Source organism: Myotis lucifugus, unplaced genomic scaffold (assembly GCF_000147115.1).
Source record: "Myotis lucifugus unplaced genomic scaffold, Myoluc2.0 scaffold_425, whole genome shotgun sequence".
Lineage (NCBI taxonomy): Eukaryota > Metazoa > Chordata > Mammalia > Chiroptera > Vespertilionidae > Myotis > Myotis lucifugus.
Genome location: NW_005871473.1, coordinates 744,258 through 759,826, shown reverse-complemented (window position 1 = coordinate 759,826; position 15,569 = coordinate 744,258). Strand labels below are relative to the sequence as shown.

Here is a 15,569-nt window from a genome sequence, read left to right as displayed (position 1 = left end):
CGGGAAAGTGCACGCCCTCCTGCCTGGGGAGACCCCACCAGCGGCAGTACTCGTGAAGAAATACCCGGGAGCCCTGCCGGGTGCTCTGCTGGAAGGGAGGAGCCAGAGAAGATCATTCCGCCGGTTCCAGGACCTGAGCCAGCAACAGGTGAGCAAAGCAGATGTGAAGTTAACTTGAGGGACAAGCTCTCTGAGCGTCTGTGTGACAGGCAGGTAGGAATATAGGTGTCCTTGCTGGTTAGAGGTCTTGCATTCATTGGGCAGGCTGCTAAGGGAATAGTCACCACCCCCAGCAGAGGCACGCCCCTGCGCGCCCCCCCTCCCCCCCCCAACCCCAGTGCCGAACAGACTTTGCTTCCTGTATTGTAGACCCCTGGCTCGATTGCCTGAGTCTGTAGGTGCTCTGTCTGTCACACTGGGGTGGGGTGGGCGGTACGGTCCTATTAACCTGGAACTCCATGTCTGCTAGGTCCCTGCTGCTCTGAAATGATAAAGGAATTTAGCAGGTGCGTGTGTTCACATGGCTTAGGCCTTTTCTCTAGAGCCATCCAAGACGGTGGTGAAATAGAGTGTTTCGTTTACATGCCTGAAACTCCTTCCCCCATCTGTCTGTGTTCTGAACAAATTGAGAGTCAGAGTGGTTTCATGAATAACTAGCTGTAAGTATCGGTCTAAGCCGATGGCCTCACATCCCACATGGTGATATTAGGTCATCCGTGGGGGGCGGGGGGGGGCACCCCCTCCTCTTCCTGCTCTAGGACCAGACCTCCCATCCCATGGCCTGTGGCTTTTGGGCAGCAGTCTGGGAATGCAGGCCGCTGCACGGTGCAGGCATAGGATGCAGGATTTCCGCCCCAGCCCAGTCGGCTGAGCTGCTGTCACAGGGCAGACGTGGTGTCTGCTTATCTTGGTGAAGCAGCTGCAGCGAGCTGATTGCTCACACAGCCGCCTGCTCCATGTCCACAGAGCAGAGCACCCCCACTGCACAGGGCAGACCAGCTCTCTGAATAAAACTTCTCCCTGGGAGTTGGCCGGAGCTGAAACTGGAGCCAGGCTCCGTGCTACTCCCGAAACCTGTCAAGGTCAGTTCGATTCGCTTTGATACCACCACCTGTCAGCAGGTATAGACAGAGGACCTGTCTCCATGTTTGGCCCCAGGCTGTTGTAGGTAAGACCTAGCCGGTTTTGTTTTTGTTGTTTGACTGTGTTTTTGATGTTTTTTCTTCATTTTTGAAAATCCCTTTAAGTGCAGTACGAGTTAAGCGTGTGGGGGTGGGGTGTGTAAAGAAATGAACAAACAGAACACGAAAAGGCGTTGCTTAGGAAATAGAGCAGTGCAAACACAATTGTCATTTCCCCGAAGAAGCATTGTTAATCATTTATAACCTTTTTTTTTTTTTTTAATTCAGCTGAGGTATTTAAGAAACGTTCAGTAGTATTTTTTGGCGACTTTAGGATGTTAGTTTTATTGATGTTTTGTATTGTTAGTGGGAGAAACTTGTTGGCTGCTCTCTCAGAATTTCAGTGAGGAGGTCTCTACTCTTTAAAATAAGGCACAAAAACAAGTCTATTTTGGGGGCGCGGCAGGTTGACATTTGGGAGGAAGGGGAACGGCTGTAAGCTGATGCCTGGCCGGGTTCCTTTCCTTTGGGTGCAGCGCCTTGGGCCACATGCGCTGGAATGATTCCTCTTCCTGGCTCAGTGAGACTTAACACAAGGCAATGTGAACTATAGGAGCTTTGTGTCTGTAGTGCCCTCAGAAAGGTAGAAACCAGGGAGGATTTCAGACCTTGATATTTATCAGCACCTAAATATAGAAAAGATCTTCAAGTTTTAGGAAGGAAAATGCGATGAATGCCAGTTCAACGCTATCTCTGGGTTTGGGGTTGTTGGTTGATCTGTGTGGGCGAGTTACTTGTTCAGTTACCAAGAGGAGTCATATGTGCTCAGTGCTCATGGTCTCAAATTACAGAGAGAAGTGGCCAGTGATAAAAATCTGTGCTTTCTTCAGAAAAATAGCCCGGATTGGGGAAAGCCCCTGGTCACATTGCCCTGGAAAAAAAGCCCCGAGTGTGATCTCAGAGCAAAAGGGTTTTTTTTCTAGGAAGTTCATATTCCATTCATGAGCATAACCAGCCTGTTTCATGAGTGCAGGGACATGAGTTTACCTGCTGATTTGGAAGGAGCCCCAGGGCCCTGGCTTCTGTTTTGTTATTTGCTGCTGTGGATGAAGCCAAATAGAAATTGAAATGGGGAAAACACACAGCTTCTGGGTAGAAAGAGGGGGTGAGCCCTTCCCCCAAGAGCATTGGTCTCAGGGCTGTGGGAACCTGGTTGTACACGAGTGAGCCAGGCCAGTCAAGTGTCAGTAATCAGTGTTTACCGTTGGGACTGCCCAATGCTTGCCAAAAATCCGTATTATCAGTTGATGGGCATAGGATAGCAAGGTCATGCCAAAAATCACATCCCCCAAATAAATAAAATAAAACTCAACAACAGTAAAAAACCTACTCTGGTTCACCTTGAAATGTCTTGGTCAAGGAATGCTTCTAAGGGCATGGCTTAGTTAGATTTTTTAATTTAATCACATTTTTGAAATATAGGACTGAGTTTGGTTCTTTGGATTTCCTTGCCTGTTTTTAAATTGCTAGTAAGATTATGTAATTGATTTATCCCCGTCTGACACTGGCCTCCCATTTAAATTAATTCGAAGACAGTTTCCTGTGATGCCAGCATTTGCAATGACTATTGATAAGTCACAAGGACAAACTCTAGACAGAGTAGGAATATTCCTACCTGAACCCGTTTTCTGACATGGTCAGTTATATGTTGCTTTCTCTCGAGTTCAAAGAGCGTGTGATGTTAAAGTTAAAGTTGTACATACTTCATCACAAGGGAAATTAGTCAAGTGCTCTGAAAGTGTTTTTACTCTAAATGTGGTATACAGGGAGATATTAGAATGAGTTTAATCAATTTATCAGTCATTGTTTTTATCAATGTATTTATATCATGTTTTTGTTGCTTCTATATCATGTCTTTGTTACATCAAGTTGTTATTGCTTATTAATCAATTTATATATTATTTTTATATACATTTTACTAATTTTTTTTCATCTCTGACACTTGTATTAGAAAGGGCGAATAGCAATATTAAAATATTTCTTCTAATTAATCTCCTTTCAATGTGCATGGATCCGTGCACCGAGCCACTAGTTTTAATATAGTCTGTTCTTCGGTGAAAGAAGCCTCTCTGCCCTTTGGTGTAGGGAGCAGTTCTCTGTGCCAGAGCAGTGGCATGACTAGATTAATAACAACCGCAGGAAGTTTTCCAGGTGAAATTGAGATGACCGTTCCATTTGTGTTTGGATTATCAAGGTGAATTTTGACTGTTCGGTCATCAGTCCCCTTCAAAGAAGTGCCAAAGCCTAAATTTGCTTCAGCCGTTTTAGCACGTCCTTCCTGTGTTTGCTTACCCGTACGGTGACCAGGTAACCACTGTTGTTTGGTCTGTGTTGAGCATAATTCTAAGAAGACTTTTTCTTAAAAAAGGAAAACTTTTTCTTAAAAAAGGAATTGCTAGTTTGTGATTATGTCTAGGTTTGGGAAGAAACAAAAGTTAAAACAATAACTTACTAGAACAGTTAGTGTTACCATTTGCAGTTCTGGGTAAATGAGTGTATGTAGTGTTTTTTATTTTTAAAAAATATTTTTATTGATTTTAGACAGGAAGGGGAAGGGAGAGATAAGTAGATGAGAGAGAATCATGGATCGGCTGCCTCCTGCATGCCCACACTGGGGATCGAGCCCGCAACCTGGGCCTGTGCTCTGACCGAGAATCAACCATGACCTCCTGGTTCATAGGTCGACGCTCAACCACTGAGCCATTCTGGTCAGGCTGTATGTAGTATTTTTAAAGAAAGACTCTTCTCAAAGGCTTTACCTCAGTGCTTTCTTTTTTGTCCTGTACACATGCAAGCATCTCTTGCGTCTTGGATGATGGTCAAGATGGACCGCCTAGCTTCACCTGTTAATCTGTTACCTTGGAGCATATGTAAGTCAGCACCACACTCAGATTTGTCATGAAAAGTCAGTGGTGAAAATGGAAGTTCAATAAACATTGAATTGGACCTTCCCTTACCTACAAACCCTTACGAAAGCCAGAGAAAACCATGCAGCCATGTAATAAAGGAATAGCTCAGCATAGGGTCAGAAATGACACCAACTCCCGAAAGTAAAAGAATACTTTTCCATGTAGCCCCAAAGCAAAAACACAAAAACACAAAAACACATGAAACCCGGAGCATGTTGTGTCAATAGTAAGGCGCAGGAATCAATGTTCCAAATGCACTTTGTAACCCTCGTGTTCTCTTCAGAAATGCCAGACACCAAGGCTGACGATGAGGTGGATTTTCTGAGGAATCCCAGGCAGAGTTCCGTTTCTGAAGAGGCGGCTGGAGGCGACACGGCTGCGCCTTCGGGGACGAGACAAGGCCTGAAGACGCAGACGGTGAGTGGCCTCCGATCTTCACCAGCACAAACTGTGTTTCGCGTGGCCTGGCGGGCCTGATTTACGGCCTTGTTTTTTTGTTTTGGGGAGTGTTTTTTCCTTTCTCTCGTTCCATGACATGTAACCGTGGCTGTGCAGTTAAGCTTTCATAAATGGCCACAGGGCAGAGTTGTGTAATGGGCCTTTCCGAGTGGATCCCTTGGAGATGGTAATGGAAAAGATTTTATTTTCCCTGTGAACACAAGACCTTTCAGTTTGTCATCAAGTTTAATGGGTCACCAAATGAGAATCACCAAAGGGATGCTAGCCCTTTTAAACCTGACTCTTTCCTTTTCTTTTTCTTTTTTTTAAATATTTTATTGATTTTTACAGAGAGGAAGGGAGAGAGATAGAGACTCAGAAACATCGATGAGAGAGAAACACCGATCAGCTGCCTCCTGCACATCTCCCACTGGGGATGGGCCCGCAACCAAGGTACATGCCCTTGACCGGAATCGAACCTGGGACCCTTGAGTCCGCAGGCCGATGCTCCATCCACTGAGCCAAAGCGGCTATGGCTCCTTTTTTTTATGTAGAAACTGATAGCAGCAGAAATGAGATTTTAACTTAGAGCTCAGTATTATCTGTCTGCAATATGAAGTATGTCATTTTTAGTGATGAAAAAAATGGTTAGTAGGTTTTTTTTTATAATAGCTCTATTGAGATGTTATTTCTTTTTGTTAATCCTCACCGAGGATATTTTTTCAATTGATTTTCTTTTTATAGAGAGTGGAAGGGAAGGAGGGAGGGGGAGAAAGAGAGAAACATCCATGTAAGAGAGACACATTGATTGGTTGCCCCCCACGCATGCACCAACTCTGGGCTGGGGATCGAGCCTGCAACCGAGGTGCATGTCCTTAACCGGAATCGAACACCCTTCAGTCCTTGGGCTGACTCTCTAACCACTGAGCCAAAATAACTAGGGCGAGATGTTATCTTTTTTCATAACAGCTTTATTGCGATATAGTTCTCATACTATGAAATCATACTCATTCAAGTAAAATGCACAGTTTAGTAGTTTTTAATAGCTTTACAGAGTCTTGCAACTGTCACCACTATCTAATTTTAGGACAGTATGGTTATCCCACAAAAGAAACCCCACTTTTTTTTTAAAACCCCACTTTTATTAGCAGTCCACCCACCCTCCCCCCATCTCCTGGTGGTCACTAATCCTCTCTCTGTCTATGGATTTGTCCATTCTGGAATTGCATATACATGGAATTATACAGTATGTGGGTCTTTCACTGAGCATAGTGTTTCAGGGTTCACCCATGTAGCATCGATCAATATTTCATTTCTTTTTATTGGTAATAGTCCATTCTGTAGATATGCCACATTTTGTTGTACATTTGGATTGTTTTTTTTGGCCATTGTGAGTAATACTGCTATGCATCCTTGCAGACAAGTTTGTGTGGACATATGTTTTCATATACCTAGTAGTGGATTTGCTGGATCGTATGGCAATTCTGTATTTAATATTCAGTAAGTTTTAAAATGCTTTCCTTCAGGTTCTTGAAATGACTTTTCTTCTTCTTTAAAGCTATGAATTTTAAAAACAAGGAACTTTAACTTGTAGAGAGAAACATTGCTTTCAATTTGAAATTCCACGCTGGTTTAAGAAAAGCAAAAACCTTTCGGAAGCTGAAAATCAAGTTACCGCACTCAGTTATATTGCCTCTCAGAACATCAGTCCTCCTTGTCTAGACCAGGTGGTGCACTGGTTTGGTTCTTCAGAGGGCTAAGTGGTGTATCTTCTTAAAGTTCCACTGGTATAAACAGCACTGTACCCTCCCAAACTGTTTCAAGTGTCTGAAGGGTGATAAACAAGCCTGGTTTTATTGGAGCGCATTGGGAGGGAGGTGCTGACCGTTCTAACCCCGCCTTAGTGCAGATAATACTCGTGACTAATGCCTGGGTGGCTCAGTGTTGCTTTTGCCTCTGGGGAAAGAAAAGAGAACACACCCTGCATGGGTAGGGTACATGTGTCTTTGTTTCCAGAAGCCCCTACAAAAAGAGAAGGAACAAACTCATATCCTCGAATTCAAATGCCTGTTTCTCAGTCCTCCTCCTTAACAGGGCAGTGGTTAGTGTCACTGAACACAGCCGATGCTTGCTTTCCCATGAGAGCTATCTCCATTGTGATGGTATCTTGTCCATTATAAAGAAGACAAAACATTTTTAAAAATAAGAAACTCCCTCGTCTCTTTCCTGTTTTCTTTTTCTTCTAGTTTTAGGCGTTGAGAAAGATAATATTCCTCTGGTTGCTCAGTGTGCCTCATCCTATATAATAAAAGCCTAATATGCAAATCAACCAAATGGCAAAACGACCGGTCACTATGACGCGCACTGACCACCAGGGGGCAGATGCTCAACACAGGAGCTGCCCACAGGCCCCAGGCCAGCCAAGGCGGGTGTCAGTGGGGGCTCCCCCCCAACAACCCCCCCATCCCTCCCCCATAGAGAGAGGCAGTGGGGGGCGGGGCCGGCCGGCGAGTGGGCGGGGCCAGGCCAGCCAAGGCAGGTGCCAGCGGGGGGGCCCCCCATTCACCCTGCTGTTTGCCCCACAAATCGGCCCTGATCGCCGGCCAGGCCTAGGGACCCTACCCATGTACGAATTTTGTGCATTGGGCCTCTAGTTTCATAGATAAAAGAATTAGAGGTTCAGAGTCACATGGCTAGCTCAAGATCAATCCGAGCTAGAATAAGCATGGAGTTTGATTTATAATCTAGGATTCACACAACACTGCACACGTATCCTCTTGACTCTTCCCCCGTGGGTATATTCTAAGGAGCAGCCGTAGGTAAGAACCGTGTAATTTGTTGATGGGGGAGACCTCTGCCTCATGCTTTGTGTATGTTGGCACTTCATGTAGTTGGAGAAAACATGTTAAGCATCTTCTTAGTTCTTGAAGATCGTCAGGTCTAAATAGTGGAGTTTTTTGTGTGCACAGCATTGCAATGATGTGAAACCTGGTCACTTGCCTCTCCTCCCCGGCACTCTGCCACACTTGCCCATTTGCTGTGAATTGAAAGGCTACAGCGTGGACACACGCTTTAGTATTCCCCTGTGTTCCATGTTCTCTTTTCCCCCAGGTAACTCCTCATATGCCACAGTCACTGTGTGTGTTCTTACTAGGAAACAGAAGTCTGTAAAACTCTTTGTGAAAAGGACAGACAGTAGATATTTTAGGCTTTTTGGGACATAGTGTCTCTTACAACTAGTCAACTTTGTGAACAAGAGTGTGTGTTCCACTAAAACTTTATTTAGCACTAGCCAGTTTGGCTCAGTGGATAGAGCATTGGCCCGCAGACTAGAGGGCTCAGGTTCAGTTCTGGTCAAGGCCACATCCCTCAGTTGCAGGCTCAATCCCTGTCCCTGGTAGGGGGGGCATGTGAGGGCAACTAATCCGTATGTCTCTCTCACATTTATATTTCTTTCTGTCTCTTCCCCTCCCTTCCACTCTCTCTAAAAATCAATGGAAAAATATCCTCAAGTGAGGGTTACAAAAAAACAGAAAAAACTTTAGAGACACTAAAAGTTGAATTTCATGTAACGTTCATGTGTTACAAAATCCTCTTCTTTGGATAATATTTTTGAGTCATGTAACAATGTAAAATCCAATAGGCTGTACAAAAAGCAGGCAGTGGGCTCCTGGCCTAGAGAATGTTGCGCATCAGTGGATGAAAAGAAAGCAAAAAGGCTTGTTTTCTCTGTTGTTTCATTGGTTTCGTGGTGAGCGCTCTAGTTGCTATCAGCAGGCAGGAAGGCAGAGTCCCGTCCGTGCCTCTCGAACTGGTGTGTGCCTTAGCTTCTCCGCAGCTCGGTGTCCTCACCTGTTTCTCCTCTTGCCTTAACCTCTGGAATCTGTTCGCGGTCTGAAAGGGTTACTGTAGTTGAGGGTGGAGCGGCGTTTGTTTAATATTCTTTAATCCGATCTTTCTGACACATGCCCAGTCCCTGTGTTGGCCTTGGGAATAGGCCAGTCATTGCTTCATCGAATCATTGTTTCACTGAATCATCCTCTTCTCAAGGTAAAACAGGAAGAATTTGTGTACCTTACGCTCTGCTGGTGCATTGATGGCCATTTTCTAGCATACGTCAATAAAGACTCTATTTTAAATTCTTTTAGAAGTCTTCCTGTTTGGTAACCTTCTCTAGACATATTTCTTGTCAGTGGACAGGGACCTCTGTTGAGTGTGGCACTACCAAGTATTTACAGAAAAGTCCAGTTGGGTTCCTGTTTGCTTTAGTTCAGTCGTCTGATACCTGTCATACAACCTGAGGAGCGACTTTTCCATTCCTTAACCTACTTGCATGTTGTGCTATAAATGAGCTCTTAATTTAGAGGTTAATAATGCTGAAAATCATGATTCATGAAGGAATTAGGCAATAGCAGGATGAGTACTTGCTTATTTTCTCAGAGAAAACACATTTATGTGTTTACCGCTACAGGTTTCTCCATAGACTATAGATGGCCCTAACGGATGTTTCTTCACTGGGTTGAAAATTGTTCGGACGTGGAGCCCGCAGTTGAGGAGGCCAGGTTGTTTAGTCATACACAATAGGGTTGTGGCTTGTTATTAAGTATTGCCAACGCTGTAATATTAAGTTACAATTTAATATTCAACATGATCCCCTCTTACACACTTCACTGGTCTCAAGATTCTCAGATTGCCTGTGTTCTGTTCCGTTCCCCCTCAGTGAGTTAATGTATATCAGGCACTGAGCCTGGCACCAGTGAGTACAGCTTGGCATCAGTCAGTTTCATAACTGCAGGTTCCAGTGTTTTTTTCACTCATTTTAGTGACCAGTGGCATATGGTGGTTCCTAGAACAATCGAGACTCAGTGTCTGCTTCTTGAACATTGTTATAAAAGCTACAAGAATAGCATCAGACCCTAATTTAAGGTGGGAGGCTGGGAGCTTGTTTGACCTCTGAGACATTTAGAATGTTAATGAACCTGAACGATTATCTGAAGTTCCATGGATTCAGCATGGTTAAGTGGCCCGCCTCATTTCTCTAGTTACCTCTGTAGACTAGACTCACTGCTGTGTGAGTGCTGTTCCCACCAGACGTACTGTGGTTTCACGGAGAGCCATCCTGAGGGGCCACTTCTGGGGACTCCAGTTCACGTGGGTGGGTTGCAGCATTTTAAACAAGTGCCCCCTGGCTGAGGCTTACCCGCACCAAGGTCTAGGGCAGTGGTTGGCAAACTTGCGGCTCGGCAAACCGCAGCTTGCAAGGCACATGCGGCTCTTTGGCCCCTTGAGCGTGGCGGTATTTTGTGGAAGACCCACACTCAAGGGGCCAAAGAGCCGCATGTGGCTCGCGAGCCTCAGTTTGCCGACCACGGTCCCATTCCATTAGCCTCCCATGCTTTCAATGAGAGTTGGAGAAATTCCATTCGCCATTTCGGGACCAAAGCTGACTCATTTTTAAACAAGTCTCATGTTCTTATTATAATCTGTTCAGCAAAATACCGCCAAGATGGTGTTTGTCCAAAGAGTTCGTTTTTGGTGCAGAAATTAAGATTTTCCAGATCTGCCTTTTATTTTCAAAAGAATGAGATGACTATAGAGATGACATTGAATCCTTGCATCCAGAATAGAAGCCTTCGTGGGTCACTCACCTTGAGATGTGCTCCATGGTGACTGGGAAAGAATTCTGACTCCTGCTCCCCCCCGCCCCCCAACTCCCCCTGCTGCAGACCGGCATGCTCCACGTCTCCTGTGAATCTTCTCTGCAGTATGTGGCCAAGTTCATCAGAAGGAACTTGCCTCCCTGGGGTATGAGTTCATTGAGGTATCTCGGTAATAATTCCTTTTCCAAATGCTCATCGCATAAGCTTATTAGCCATTTGGAACAGTTAGTTCAGTAGCCAGTGGATCTTGTCAGGATGCCCGTGGTCCCAGCAGCCAAGTACTCAGGAGCAAATGTGTTCAAGCACAACTCTAAAATCCCATATGTTGAGTGAGTATTGGGTTACTGGGAAAGTCTACTCTTCATTTAAGAAAGCCCGCTCTTCAATCAAGACAGCATTTTAAATCAGAACCCTATTCCCCCTTTTTTACAGCTTCACAGCCAAACATCAAAGTAACTGAATTTTCACTCGTAATTATTGTTCAACAGCATTAATATTTGTCTCTTCAAGGCTGTGATGAGTGTATGGTTGGACAGATTCTGGTTAATGTCTTCTCCTTAGTTCTCTCTACGCTTCTATTATTTTCAATGGAACACCATGCTTTCTTCCTCTTGTCTCAAGGGGGCGAGCTTGCATTTCCATCCCTCGTCCAAGAGTCTGGATAAAAGCTTTGTTTTGTGTGGCTCCTCGCAGCCCTCATGCACAGCCAGAGGACAGCATGGCAGCTCTCAGGCGGTTGGTAGGGAACCTGACAGCCACAACGCTGCTGCTCAAAATGGCTCACATATCCTACCCTTACTTAACAATTCCCAATTTTTAAAAAGCCCCTTAAAGCTGTCCCTGCTATCATATCTGCATGTGTAGTTTTGTGGTGGATGTGTCACCTAGGAAAAGACAAATTGGCCTCTAGCCGTTGCCAGCAGACGGCCCCTAATTAGCCCTTTGTGGTCCAAAGCTAGAGTTAGTTTCAACCACAGGGAAACTTACTCCTCAGCTTTTTCATACAGAGTTTTTGGAGCTACTCTTTTTTTAATGTCTCCTCTGAAATGGAGTTTCCAGGAAATTTCTGCACATACTCTCCTACAGTAGATAGTTGCAAAACAAGTGCCGCAGAGAGGAACCCCAGATCGTAAAGCCACAGTGGAAAAACTGTAACCTCAGTGTAAATATATCTGTAGGTAATAAATGTGAGGGTGAAATGTACTGACCTGGCTATATATTTTTAAGTGACCTTGAGCTATTTCATTTCTCTGGTCTCTATTTTCTCTTTTGATAGTGGTTAGGTGCTCTCTAAAGTTGCTTGCAGATCTTAAATCTTGATCAGTGTGGAATGATTGCAATAAATTAATAAATATTGGGGTGTATAGCTCATGTGTTGGACCAAATGGACAGTCATGTGGGACTTTTCAAATCCTCCTTTCTTTAACAGCCAAATTCTTAACTAGTCACTTTTTAGGGAACATTTTCCAAGGAGGTTTTCCCCTCCCCCTGGAGTCTAAAAATAAATCTCCTTTTTTCTTTCATAGAACTGCTTAATTTCAGGTCATAGGTCCATTTTTGGAGGCGTATATGTACCTTTTTTGGGACAAAAGAACCACATTTGATACTCACCACTCCTTTTTTTTATTATTTAAATCTTTATTGTTGAGAGTATTACATATGTCTCCCTTTTTTCCCCCTCATTGTCCTCCTCCACCCAGTTCCTGCCCCACCCAGGCCTTTACCACCCTATTATCTATGTCCATAGATAATGCATATTTATAATAATAAAAGTATAATATGCTAATTAGACCAGACAGCCAAATGACCTCCCGGACGTCCTTCTGGACGACCTTCCGGACGAAGCCAGGGCTTCGAGGACGGAACCCCTTGCACGAATTTCCTGCATCGGGCTTCTAATATGCATATCAGGTCTTAATCTCTTCACACTCCCCTTCCCTATATTTCCATGCCTCTGATTCTATTTTTATATTCAGTTGTTGATAAATATGTTTTTATTGCCATTTTATGGTTCCTATTTTTTATCTTTCTTCTTCCTCTTCTTCTTTTTTTTCAAATATATTTTATTGATTTTTTTACAGAAAGGAAGGGAGAGGGATAGAGAGTTAGAAACATTGATGAGAGAGAAACATCGATCAGCTGCCTCCTGCACACCCCTCACTGGGGATGTGCCTACAACCAAGGTACATGCCCTTGATCGGAATCGAACCTGGGACCTTTCAGTCTGCAGGCCGACGCTCTATCTACTGAGCCAAACCGGCTACGGCTCTTTTTCCTCTTCTTAAAGAATACCCTTTAGCATTTCATGTAATACTGGTTTAGTGGTGATGGACTCCTTTAGCTTATTCTTGTCTGTGAAGCTCTTTATTTGACTTCCAAGTCCAAATGAGAGCTTTGCTGGGTAGAAAAATCTTGGTTGTAGGTCTTTGCTATTATCACTTTGAGTATTTCTTGCCACACCCTTCTGGCCTGCAAAGTTTCTGTTGAAAAATCAGCTGACAGTCGTATGGGTCCTCCCTTGTAAGTAACTAACTGCTTTTCTCTTGCTGCTTTTAAGATTCTCTCTTTGTCTTTAATCCTTGGCATTTTAATTATGATGTGTCTTGGTGCGGGCCTCTTTGGATTCCTCTTGTTTGGGACTCTTAGTGCTTCCTAGAGTTGTAAATCTATTTCTTTCACCAGGTAAGGGAAGTTTTATCATTATTTCTTCAAATAGGTTCTTCTTCTGGCACCCTCATAACGCAAGTACTGATGTTTATCTATGTCTCCATCTTGGTTCCTCCAAAACTGGTCATTTCTTGGTTCCTCTTACCACTTTTTTCATCCATATTTTTGCACTATTCACTTCCCTTCATTTTTAAAAAATTCATTTTATTTAAACAAAACAGAAACAGTTCACCCATCATCTCCCCTCCCAGCTCCACCTCTTGCAACCACCAATCTGTTCTCTGTATCTGTGAGTTAGGTAGGTAGATAGATTCATTCCACACATGAGAGGTCATGCAGTATTTGTCCTTCTCTGTCTGACTTATTTCACTTAGCATAATGCCATTGAGGCCCATCCATGTTGTTGCAAGTGGCAAGATTTCATCCTTTTTTTGTGGCTGAATAATATTTCTGGGTGTGTGTCTATCTATTCAGAGTGTGGCAAAAGTGAGTTTACCAATTCTATCAGGCCATAGTGCTACTCATGTATGTTACCATGTTACTTTATGTTTACTCTGAGGGTGCCTCAGCCACAGGCCTCTTGAGATTGGTTCAGGGCCTGGGCCCGTCTGGAGGAGGGTGCATGACAAGAATCGCAGACTCCATAAAATGTGTAACCTCCACTTTGTGGGCATCAGGACATTCATTCTAAGAGGCTCGGAATTTTTCTCTTAATCTACCCTGTGAGGCCAGAGATTGTGGGAGCTATAGACTGACTTGTCAGCAGGGCAGATGGCACACATATTCATGCATGAGTTCCTTACCTTAAACACTTACAACAAAGATTCCTAAATAAATGGTGCTGTTAGAATGGATTCCCTTCTTACGGGAGTTACTAGTGTGCATTTCCAAAAGTAAATGGAGCCTTTACTTTTCACACACACACCGGTTTGTGTGTTGAACGTTGTAATAGAAACTGGGAATGCCATGAAGGGTCAAACGAGTAAGATGTACCCCTAAAGGAGACCTGTTGAGAGAGAGCAAGTAGTGAACCGGGAGTGACACCCGCGTCATGGGACCCGGAGAGGCGTTATCTGTGGGTTAGGCCTGCCCACACCAGTGTTCTTTCTGCTGTTTGCTTGTGGTGGCATTGTACCATGAGGCAGTAAGTGGAATACTAAATGTTTCACTCAAGGGACTTTTCCCTGCTGATAGCATTGCTGGCCTTGAAATAGGAAGTCGGTCTTTTTATTCCAGTTCCAGAAAGTGATGCATGTGTCATGATTGTGTTGCCATGGAGCACCTCCTGTTCCTGTCACCATCGCACTCCCAACACAATGGGCTGTGTTCCTTCCCAGGAGCTATTAGGTGTCCCTAATGGGATGATCTGAAGGAGGAAAACAGAGCCGTGCCCTCCTCCCTCGTTAGCGCTGAGCCTGGTGCTGGTCTGCTTCACGTCAGGCTCTCGGCGGATTGTTTTTCTCCTTGTCTGAGACTGTTTGTTCCTTCTTGTCTCAGGAAAAGGACTTAAATCCTGGCTTTCGTGACCTGTTACTCTAATGCAATTGCTATTGCACCTAAATCTATTCAAAGGAGTTCCTAAAGCTGTGAGAAGAAATACTGTTTGAAGATTGGTATAGACCAGCGGTTCTCAACCTTTGGGCCACGACCCCTTTGGCGGTCGAACGACCCTTTCACAGGGGTCGCCTAAGACCATCCTGCATATCAGATATTTACATGGCGATTCATAACAGTAGCAACATTACAGTGATGAAGTAGCAACGAAAATAATTTTATGGTTGGGTCACAACATGAGGAACTGTATTTAAAGGGCCAGAAGGTTGAGAACCACTGGTATAGACTGTAAGGTGGGCAGTGCTCTTAGGTCTGCTGTTTAAGTCAATAGACTGTCCTATAGACTTTGAGAAACAGTTTGTCATTGGCACACCCCACTGCAGTGGAGGTTCTTAGGAGATGCCTGTCCATGGTGAATTCACATGATGGGCATCTGCGTAGGGTGACAGGTAGAGTGTCTGTAGCCGCTCACTGTCCCTGGAAGAGAGGAAGGGGGAGGTAAGCTCCTTGGTGCTTAATAATGCCGAGTTTCCTTGTCTCTGTTTTATTCCTGACCGGGCAGTGTCTGTACTGCCATGTGTCTGTTTCTTGGCACGGCTCTCCAGGAAGGAGGTGGGGGTTAAACAGAAAACAAAGTATTGCCTGCCCTTTTAAGAATATGATCTCTGAACAAATCGTGTGTTTTTTTTTTAAAGCTTAGACTCCCTCTAGGGGTTATCTAATACCAGCCACTTGTTAGTGGATAAACATGAAGGTGCCCTGAACTTGACTGATGTGAAAAGTGGCCTCGATCCTCCCTCCTTAAAGCTCTAGGTAGTGGGAGCTGGGAGCAGAAAGGAGGGAGGTACCACCAAGGAAAGGGAAGATGGAGAGCTTTAATGTGGTGGTGGGCGGGGGGGGGGGTGCAGGGGGAGAAGGCAGAAGGGTCACTAAACGTAAGTCTCTTCACAGCGCCTGCAGGGACCTGACCGAGCTGTGAAAGCACGGCGGCGGCAGCAGCTGTGGTCGAGCCACGCCGTCTAATTCTTCTGGCAGTTGTTTCTCTAATTTGTCATCCATCGCCCAGCATAGAGAAAAGAGGAGGGGATATGAAATGAGCTTTTAATTCTAATAAAAGGAGAAGAAAGGGCTAGTTGATTCTGTTCCTCTGAAAAGGATTT

General features: G+C 44.5%; 2 protein-coding genes across 2 annotated transcripts in view; both read left to right on the top strand.

Moving 5' to 3' along the window:
- Positions 1–178, top strand: part of LOC106699517 (A-kinase anchor protein 13-like) — a 93,015-nt gene extending 92,837 nt beyond the window's left edge. The window contains exon 8 of the mRNA XM_014468064.2: positions 9–178. Coding sequence (XP_014323550.1) covers positions 9–178 — 170 coding nt within the window. The remainder of the gene's footprint in view (positions 1–8) is intronic.
- An 825-nt stretch (positions 179–1,003) lies between these two features.
- AKAP13 (A-kinase anchoring protein 13) overlaps positions 1,004–15,569 on the top strand; it is a 92,714-nt gene continuing 78,148 nt past the window's right edge. The window contains exons 1-2 of the mRNA XM_023744049.1: positions 1,004–1,168; positions 4,374–4,507. Of these exons, the coding sequence (XP_023599817.1) occupies positions 4,376–4,507 (132 nt within the window). The 5' untranslated portion in view covers positions 1,004–1,168; positions 4,374–4,375. The remainder of the gene's footprint in view (positions 1,169–4,373; positions 4,508–15,569) is intronic.